Consider the following 9,646-nt stretch of genomic DNA (forward strand, 5'->3'; position numbering starts at 1 on the left):
TGACATTGATTCAATATTGATCAGATGTTGATCAGACATCAGCATTTCAGTCATTAGATTTCAACCACAAAACAACATTGATTCAATGACACAGTTTCAACGGTTAGAATTGGATGGTTGTTTTATGGTTGATCCACCGTCATTTGTCGTCTTCAACCAAAAATCAACCATTAATCAGACTTCCGCATTTCAGCAATCAGATTTCAACCACAAAGCAACATTGATTCAATGTCACAGTTTCAACGGTTTGATTGGATGGTTGTTTTATGGTTGATCCACCGTCATTTGTCGTCTTCAACCAACAAATCAACGATTCTAACTATTTTTCAACGTTGATTTAACATCAAGTGCTATCTGGGTAGGCGTTTTCGCACTGCAAGGAACAGAACGGTTCCGACCGTGTTCGCATTAGAACTTGCGACTGGTTCCACCAGGCCCCTTGGAACCACAAGAGCTGTGGTTCCAATCGGGCCGGCCAAGCGGTTCTGCTTAGAACCAGCAGCTGATTGGCCGCTGGTTGTTATGGAGTCAGACGTTGCTGGCTCTCACTGCTGTATTTTGTAAAGAGTGGTCTTTTCAATATTTGTATTATTAGTTTTAATTAGCAATGAACTCATCTCAATATAGTGCAATCACCTGGTCTATTGATGAGGTAAATGTTTTCATCTGCTTACTCGCTGATGAACGAGTACAGAATGAGTTAGATTGGTCAACGAGGAAAGAGAAAGTTTTCTGAGGAAAAGACTTCAACCACTACATCGAAACCATTGTTTAATTTCAAAAATAATGACGTCCGGTACCGCTTCGATGGTCCTCAGTTTAATGCAAACACAACAGGGCTGGAACCGTTCCGTTCCGTACCGTTCCTTGCAGTGCGAAAACGGCTTATATGACTCTGGAATTCATTTACGTTTTTCTGGAAATGCTCTATGCCAACCGTAGGCTGGACCAGATGATCATGTTTCTTTGTTTAGATAATTTGTTTTTAGAGAAACTGTTCCCTGAGAGGAGGAGTTTTCCCACTGTCTCTCGGCTGCCAGCAGGTTTATAAAGACCAGGTACATCGGCTCAGGTTCAGCAGCCTTCAGCCAGAAGATCCAACCAGTCAATCACCCTCTGCAAACAGGTGAGTGTTCAGCTTCATCCATTCATCTCTTTAACTGTTTAAAAGTGAAACTTTCACTGAACAGTTTTGTATAGAACATTGCCATTTTGATAAACTTAGCTGGACAGAACCAACTGGGTTCCTATGTGAGCCGTTTTTCTATCAAATCCTTTTAAAACTTGAAAAGGGTGAAAAGTGTTCTGTTTTGTCAAACCAACTTTAGAACAGCTAATTCTGTGTTTATAGTTTATTAAAGACAAATCAGCAGGAGAGACGGGAAATAGTTTCAGACGTGTAATTTAAGTGACTTTACTGCCATCCGCAGGCCGATAGGTGGAGCTACAATATTTCCCTGCATTTATCTGTCTTCTGTGCAGCCTGGGGTGTGTACAGAAGAGGATTGGTGCCACTGGAAATAAAAAAATAAAACAGTTCTGAGGAAAGTCAGAATTCTGACTTTCCTCAGAATTCTAACTAAAACTGACTTGTCTGTTATTCTGCAGCTGCTGTTTTCTCACCGCTGTGAAGAAGAACTCATCCGACAGAAATGGTAAAATAAATCATGTTTCTGTTTTTAAATATTCAATTGGCTTAAAGAGATTTACATTTCAACAGACATGATGGGAGTTTGAGTAGTCAGTATCTTACCTGCTGCTGACAGTTTCAAACCGAGCAAAAACAAGTTTTTCTTTGACGAGTCGAACTAAAACCAAAACTAATTTAACACAGCAGTGCTCTGCATCACTTTTATTATTAGTTCAATAACTGTCTTGGAGTTTTTTACACTGAAGGCTGGTAATGTTTGAAAAAGGTTCCCAGGCCTTTTCCAATCATGTTGTTGTGAAACCTGTGTTGCAAAACAAACCATTTTTGTTTAAAAAAAAAAAGCAAAGTTGCTGACAAATTATGTTTCAGTTCCTCAAAAAGAAAATATTTTAAAAATGACAAAAAAATTAATTCATTTATGGAATAGTGGCACTAGAAAACGTATTTTTAGAAAATAAGTGAATTTTGAACAATTAATTTTTGGGGGAAAGTCTCTGCAGGGATTCACTCTCATCCAAACAGATTGTTGTGTTAAAGTTTTGCTTTGTTCAGGGCCACATTCGCTCTGCCAAGGCTCGTTCTGATCACTGCGCTCTTTATTATGCTTACAACAAATAAACTGACTTTTGAAAGTCAAAACTTATAAAATTTCACCAAACTTGGCAGATAAAATTTACAATATTTAAGGTTCTCACAAAAATCCCAGCAGACGCAGATGCTTCGCCCTGCTTATGACATAAGATTGAAACTGTATCCACTAACTCTTCATAACAACACATGACGTGTCAAGCTCTACAGGAAGTCCCCTCCAACCTTCGCCACAAAACAGGAAGTGACAATAACTTCAGTCTGTAAGGACAGATTTCAGCCAAGTTCTTAATAATTACTGCTGGACTCGTACTGATCTGGACTGAAGGCTATTTGGAATATTCACCAAATGCGCTGCCTGGTGGGCAGGTGTGGGAACTGCACAGGAGCGTTGACGCCTGTGACGAGGCGGCGGTGCCGGAGTTAAGGCTCTTGCAGTCACCATGAGGCCAGACCGGCGCTGAGCTGCGAAGGCCTAACAGGCTGCTTGCAGCTTTAGTTGTGATTATAATAACTTTGATTTGTGTTTTTAGCTGCCGTTGCTGTTGCTACTGGTTCTGTCCTCAGCCAGTCCTCAGGACCAGCCACCAGATGAAAGTGGTAGGAGGGGAAATGGTACGTTGAGCTCTTAAAATAAAAGTTTATATATATATATATATATATATATATATATAAACACGTTTCTGTGACGATGTTGAGTCAGTATGTTACCTTGAGTCAAGTGGAGAAGTTTGCATCACAGAGCTGAGCTTTAAGCTTGAAAGCATTAATAATCAAATATTTGTTGCAAAAATTAAAGTGTCAAACGTCTTTAGAGCCAGCAGTAAAAAGCATGACTACTCTTTTTGTTTTACAGTCTCCTCCCTGAACCTCGATCCAGCGCATGATGTTGTTAAAATCGTGTCCTTCTCAACAGTCCGAGGTAATCCGGTTTGTACTGCACTCAAACATCCAGTAAGCATGATGCTGCCAGAGGTTGGTGAAACAGGCAAACTGCGATGGGTGACATGGGAGGATTCCCTTCCTGATGGAGCCGTTTCCATCCACAACAGCTATGCTGATCGCACCGACTACATCTGCAGAGTCGGATGTTATAATGGCTTTTACACCCAAAGCAAAGGCCCTTACTGCTACTACCCTTATTACAATAAAGAGTATCCTTCCACCTCTTTTCAAATCCTTGTGAATGAAGACAATTTTGAGATCCTGGAGTGGAAGGAAGGTTCTTATGGTTCTGTTCCAAAGAATTCAATCAGAACCTGCTCCAGTAAGGAACCGTATTTAGGGAAGAACAAGTACGGATTGGGGGAGGTTAGTGTAAAGAATAAATGTTTTTTTCTTCCCTGGGAGGGGAAGGAATATTGGTACAAGTACTACGAGGTTCTGACCCTCAGGATGGCTGAAGAAGATCTCATCTCTGATGTCACATACCACACAGATCAAAGACCTTTGGAAGGTCCTCCAGAAACCCTCCAAAGCTACACTTTTGAGAACCATGATCTCAGTAATGTGACAGAAAGAGTTTCTCTGACTAAAGCGGTCACAAAAGAGGATCGGTGGGACATCAGCTCCTCCGTCACATTCGGTGTAAGAACGACCATCAAAACAGGAATTCCCAGTATTGTGGAAGGAAATATTGAAATCAATGCAGAGACGACTCATACGTTCTCAGGTGGAAATACCTGGACAACGCAGGTCTCCCACTCTATGGAATTAGAGCGTATCGTACCTCCAAACCACAGCTGCACTGTAAAGATGGTTGGTTATCAGTACAAAATGGACATTCCCTTCACCGCCCGCCTGAAGCGAACCTATGAAGACGGAGAGACCAGATCAGTCATCGTCTCTGGAACGTATCATGGAGTCCAAGTTGGAAAAATTCACTGTGAGGTGGAAAGATGCCAACCTTGTCAAATGGGGTTTTTGACTAAAGACCCAGAGGGTTACAGTCTCAGTTAAACAACGTTTAACTGAAGTCCTAAAAGGGGTGTGGGTTTTAATGTTTTTATCTTTTTTTAAATCTTTTTCAAAATCTCTCTCTCACTGTTTATTCTATGTCACATGCTGTTTTTATTTTAATTATGTAAACCACTTTAAAATGCCTTGCTGTTGAAATGTGCTATACAAATAAAGTTTGATTGATTGTAGGACATTTGAAGTGTTGAAAAACAGGCATTTGATTTAGAGCTTCAGCTTCATTTATGTTTTTTAATCCATAATGTTTACAGATTTAATTAGTAGGGGTGTAACAGTGTATAATAATAATCTTTATTGTCATTATAGAAACCATGCAATAAAGTTACATGGTTTATAAAGAAATTGGGTGATTTAGTCGGACAGATTGTTTCCGGTGCAGGCCTTTTGATTTATCAGATGTGCCTCTGTTGTTCTGTATATATGTTTTAAAAAGTACTAGCAAAGTACTAGTGATACACTGAACTTATTTACTCACCTAAACCACCGAAGCTGTCAAATTGTCAACATATTGAGCTGAATCTTAAATGTACATATAATATATAAAAGAAACAGCAACAGTGTTTTGTTACTGGTCAATGCAGTCCAGTAGAAAGTTTGAATTGTAACAATAGTGGACAGGGAAGTAGGTCAGTTATGCTAGCTTGACTTTGAGAATCTTAACATGTAGACATGCTGCAGAATCCGGTTCATTGAATGGTAATGCTCTGGTAACGGATCTCTGTGCAGCATCAAGTCAGCAGTAGTTTTCATTTGTTCTTCTCTCGTTTTTCTGCATTATTTTTCCCTTTTCTGCGGCGTTCTGCGCTAAATTAATAATACCTACATCTTCGAGTTTCATTCTGTTAAGTGAATTATTTTACAGTGGCAGCGTGGCTATAGATGGCAAGAAGAGTCTTTTATAACCCCTCAAAACATCTCCAAACTTTTAAAATCTGATTTGGGAAAAGTTCTCAAAATCTTCCTCAACAACAATTTCAACCATTTCCCAGGTTTTATTATTGTTTAATGCTTATATTAAATGATAGAATCAAACTTAGTCAGTTATATAGGATCCAGCTTTTAAAAAATGGTAGAATAAATAAAAACAAACATTATTGACAAGGAATCTTAACATCCGTTGGCCACTACAGAGTAATTTTTTTTTCAGATATTTTATTTAAATGTATTAAAAACATATTGAACCGTGATGTTAAAACTGAGATACTCACTGAACCATGGTTTATATTTGCAGTTACACCCCTACTACTTTGCTATTTTATTACCACGACATGCAAGTTAATAAATATTGAAATTATTATGACAAGGGAAAAGACTATATTTCTAAAGATATCATCCAAAAAAACTATAATCATTACTCAAAGGAGTGACCTTTTTATGAAATTCAGAGAAAAATATTTTTGTTAATCTTCTAATTTAAAGCTGATTGAATCCAGAAACAAATAGTTTTATCAATGTATCATGTGACCTATGCAATTTCTTTGGCATTAATAAAGCTTAAAAGCATTGAAAATAAAATTGGATTTGTACCAAACCAACATGAACTCCTCTCTCTTAATTTGTTGTATAAAATTACAAGTTTCAAAATGAGGCCTCTGTTTCAAACCCCATTATTCACTTTTTATGAAAGAAAACAAAGCATTAGATTTTAGAACAGTGATCATTTTAACTATTGACTTAATTTATAAACTATTTTTTTCAGAGTTTGAACAGATAAAACAGAATTAGACTGAAATGATCTCATTTCTCAGTTGGTTTGATCTGGTCTGTTATGGATGAACAGACCTGTTAAACAGGAACCACTGCAGCGATTTAAGAGCTGCTGTAAACTAATCCATGTTCCTGGTGCTGGTCAGGACTCAGACAGCAGCAGCTGCTGCTTAACCTGGTGAAAATAACATCCTGCAGCAGTTTGTCTTTGTCCTGATGAAACAGAAAACTGTTTATTCTAGGAATGTGTTTAATGATAAACTAAAACTAGATCAATCATTTCCATTTGCTTGTTTTATCGTTTTCCCCCTTTTTCTCTATAAAAAGCTGAATGATAAAACTCTTCAGTCTGGTGCTTTGGTCTCAACCAGACATGTGGCTTTGTTTACAGAAACTTCATAATTATTTCATATTTAAATATATTTTTTGAAGGACGAGTTTGATTACAGAGACTTCATAGTTCCTTTTATTTGTTGTTTCTGCTGTTTTGTTCATTTATTTTGGATATTTGATTTCCATTAGATTTTAAAGTTTATTGGTCAGAATGTCTTCTTGCATTATTATGTTATTACTATTATGTTACTGGAAAATAGTCTCAAAACAACAATATTATTGTTTATTGCAGTAACTTAAGGGACGATTCATCATCCAGCTAAACGTTTTACTGTGACAGACCTGGATCTGAGAAAAGGGAAGAAAATCAAATGTAACATTTTGAATAGAAAATGGTTTACAGTTCTCTTAAAAATGATGATTTGTTTCACTAAAATACTGCAGCTTAGATTCAATTTCAGCAGGTAAAAAAACAAAATGATTCACAGGTTTTAGTTTCCGCTGCTGGTTCAGTTAAATGTATTTTATTTTGAAAACTCAAAGCTGAGCTGGATAAGAATCATAAACCCAGATCAGGTTCTTCAGTTGTGCCTCGTTTTCCTGACAAAGTCACCATGTTCAGGTGACAGAATGTGTTTCATTTATAAATAAATCCATAAATCCATCATGAAGCTGCTGGTTCTGTTTTATAAAGACTGTAAATTCACAACCTGGAGTTATGACAGAAACATGCTGCTGCCCTCTGCTGGGAAACTGAAGAAATTAGAAGATGATTTCAAAGATTGTTTTATTATTTTAAAGTTATTAAAATGGTCAGACAGAACGAGGATGAGAGGAAACTTGTTCACACCCAGCAGAAGGAGAAGTGAGAAGGGCTGTGAACATTCTGGGTAAAACAAACTGAATCCAAGAAATCAATGGAAGCTGCATTTATTTAATCACTTTTATTTAATCACAGTTAGTTAGTTAGTTAGTTAGTTAGTTAGTTAGTTAGTTAGTTAGTACCAGCTGTGAAAATGCCTCCATTCCCAGAATACCAGAGTTAAAAGCCTCCATGATGTTCTGGTTCATTACTACAAGCAACTTTTCTCCACATGTGTCTCTGTACTGGGGATGTTTAACATGATTTAGGGGAATAATTAAGTTCAGTGCACAACAAGTAAATTATCACTGGAGAAAATTACTTTGGTAATGATAACTTTCTGAAAATATCAAACTAAAAGGCCTGAAATGTACCAGAAATATTCTGCATGACTCCCACTGATTACATTAGAGTCTAAATTAAAAAGCAGAAATGAAGCTGAAGCTCTGTGTCAGATGCCTGGTAACGTTGTACTAACAATACTTTATAGTTTTTCAGTTTCCTTCCTGTGTTTAGTTTGAAAAGGCTTAAGAACGGGACAAAGGTTTACATCTTTCCACCTCAGCCCTGATTTCTCCAACTTGGACTCCATGATACGTTCCAGAGACGATGACTGATCTGGTCTCTCCGTCTTCATAGGTTCGTTTCAGGCGGGCGGTGAAGGGAATGTCCATATTGTACTGATAACCAACCATCTTTACTGTGCAGCTGTTGTTTGGTGGTACGGTAAGCTGTATCGACACAGTATGGGAGATCTCCTCTGTCCAGGTATTTCCACCTGAGAACGTATGAGTCGTCTCCGCATTGATTTCAATATTTCCTTCCACAATGCCGGGAATTCCTGTTTTGATGGTCGTTCTTACACCGAATGTGACGGAGGAGCTGATGTCCCACCGTCTCTCATCTGTGGTCGTCTTGGTCAGAGAAACTGTTTTGGTCACATCACTGAGGCCATGGTTGGCAGTAGTGGAGCTTTGGAGGGTTTTTGGAGGAGCTTTCCAGATTGTAGCTTGATTTGTGTGGTACCTGACATCAGAGATGAGATCTTGGTCAGCCTTCATCTGAGTCAGAACCTCATACATCTTGTAACAATATTCCTTCCCCTGCCAGGGAAGATAAAAGAGGCGACTCTTTGGATCAACCTTCCCCAATCCGTACTTGTTCTTCCCTACATACATTTCCTCACTGGAGCAGGTTCTGACTGAATTCTGTGGAACAGAACCATAAGAATCCTTTTTCCACTGCAAGATTTCAAAATTATCTTTATTCACAAGGACTTGAAAAGAGGAGGAACGATGCTCTTTCTTTTTATCGGGATAATGGCAGTAAGGGCCTTTGCTGGGGTTGTAAAAACCAGAATGACATCCGACCTTGCAGACGTAGTCGATTCGTTCTTCGTAATTATTGTAAATAGAAACGGCTCCATTGGGAAGGGAACCCTCCCATGTCGCCCACTGCAGTTTTCCTGTATTACCGAACTCTGGGAGCGTCGAGTTAACTGGGATTTTCTGTCTGAACGGAGCAGAAGGCAAAACACGTCTAACTGTTGAGAAGGAGATGATTTTAGCAACACCGTCCGATGGATCTGGGTTCCAGGAAGGAGCTGTAAAAGAAGAAGATTATTTTTAAACTCTATTCTTATTTAAGAGTATCTCTGCTTCTGTGCTAGCAGTAACATACTTACTCCAACAACAGCTCTACAGAAACATGTTTTTAAAAAAGAAAGATGTCAAATTGTTAAAGGATATTTCCCCTTACAGTTTTCATCTGGTGGTCGGTTCCTCTCCAGGTCCAGAGGACTGGCTGAAGGCAGAAACAGCAACAACAGCAACTAAAAGGAGCAGAAATAAAATTATTATTAGTTATAATCAAGATCTGCTTTAATAGAAACAGCAATTTAACCATTTAGTTGTGACTCTCAAAATGCCTACAAATAATCAATGGGTAATTTGTGATCTAAATTACTAGTTTTATTAATAGTTGCCATAAGCAAGGTTCCCAACAAAAAGTACTAAAGCCTGTTCTGTCAGTGGAAGGATGTTAGAACTGGGTGATGTAGAACTGGATGATGTAGAACTAAATGATGTATAACTGGGTGATGTAGAACTGGGTGATGTAGAACTGGGTGATGTAGAACTGGATGATGTAGAACTGAATGATGTAGAACTGGGTGATGTAGAACTGAATGATGTAGAACTGAATGACGCAGAACTGAATGGTGTAGAACTGAGTGATGTAGAACTGGGTGATGTAGAACTGGATGATGTAGAACTGAATGATGTATAACTGGGTGATGTAGAACTGGGTGGTGTAGAACTGGGTGGTGTAGAACTGGGTGATGCAGAACTGAATGATGTAGAACTGGGTGATGTAGAACTGAGTGATGTAGAACTGGGTGATGTAGAACTGGGTGATGTAGATCTGAATGATGTAGAACTGGGTGATGTAGAACTGGGTGATGTAGAACTGGGTGATGTAGATCTGAATGATGTAGAACTGGGTGATGTAGAACTGGGTAATCAGCTGGG

At 38.4% G+C, this 9,646-nt stretch overlaps 2 protein-coding genes and 1 long non-coding RNA gene across 3 annotated transcripts in view; 2 read left to right on the forward strand and 1 right to left on the reverse strand.

The window, feature by feature from the left end:
- Positions 1 to 532, forward strand: part of LOC107833070 (uncharacterized) — a 6,994-nt gene extending 6,462 nt beyond the window's left edge. The window contains exon 3 of the long non-coding RNA XR_001658778.1: positions 363 to 532. This is a non-coding gene — a long non-coding RNA (uncharacterized LOC107833070). The remainder of the gene's footprint in view (positions 1 to 362) is intronic.
- Positions 533 to 1,055: 523 nt separating this feature from the next.
- On the forward strand, positions 1,056 to 4,271 carry LOC103152637 (natterin-3-like). Its single transcript, XM_007573190.2, has 4 exons — positions 1,056 to 1,126; positions 1,609 to 1,655; positions 2,773 to 2,854; positions 3,096 to 4,271. Exons 2-4 carry the CDS (start codon positions 1,653 to 1,655, stop codon positions 4,196 to 4,198), a joined length of 1,188 nt encoding a protein of 395 aa, XP_007573252.1. The 5' UTR covers positions 1,056 to 1,126; positions 1,609 to 1,652; the 3' UTR covers positions 4,199 to 4,271.
- Positions 4,272 to 7,204: 2,933 nt separating this feature from the next.
- Positions 7,205 to 9,646, reverse strand: part of LOC103152638 (natterin-3-like) — a 3,973-nt gene continuing 1,531 nt past the window's right edge. The window contains exons 3-4 of the mRNA XM_007573192.2: positions 8,877 to 8,949; positions 7,205 to 8,721 (exon numbers count right to left, since the gene is read on the reverse strand). Of these exons, the coding sequence (XP_007573254.1) occupies positions 7,646 to 8,721; positions 8,877 to 8,949 (1,149 nt within the window). The 3' untranslated portion in view covers positions 7,205 to 7,645. The remainder of the gene's footprint in view (positions 8,722 to 8,876; positions 8,950 to 9,646) is intronic.

Source organism: Poecilia formosa, unplaced genomic scaffold, assembly GCF_000485575.1.
Source record: "Poecilia formosa unplaced genomic scaffold, Poecilia_formosa-5.1.2 Scaffold320, whole genome shotgun sequence".
NCBI lineage: Eukaryota > Metazoa > Chordata > Actinopteri > Cyprinodontiformes > Poeciliidae > Poecilia > Poecilia formosa.

What these genes read in the sequence shown, in the direction of transcription:
- LOC103152637 (XM_007573190.2), top strand. An exon ending in AAGTGGTAGGAGGGGAAATG is followed by an intron (nt 2,855 to 3,095) that starts GTACGTTGAGCT and finishes TTTGTTTTACAG; the next exon opens with TCTCCTCCCTGAACCTCGAT.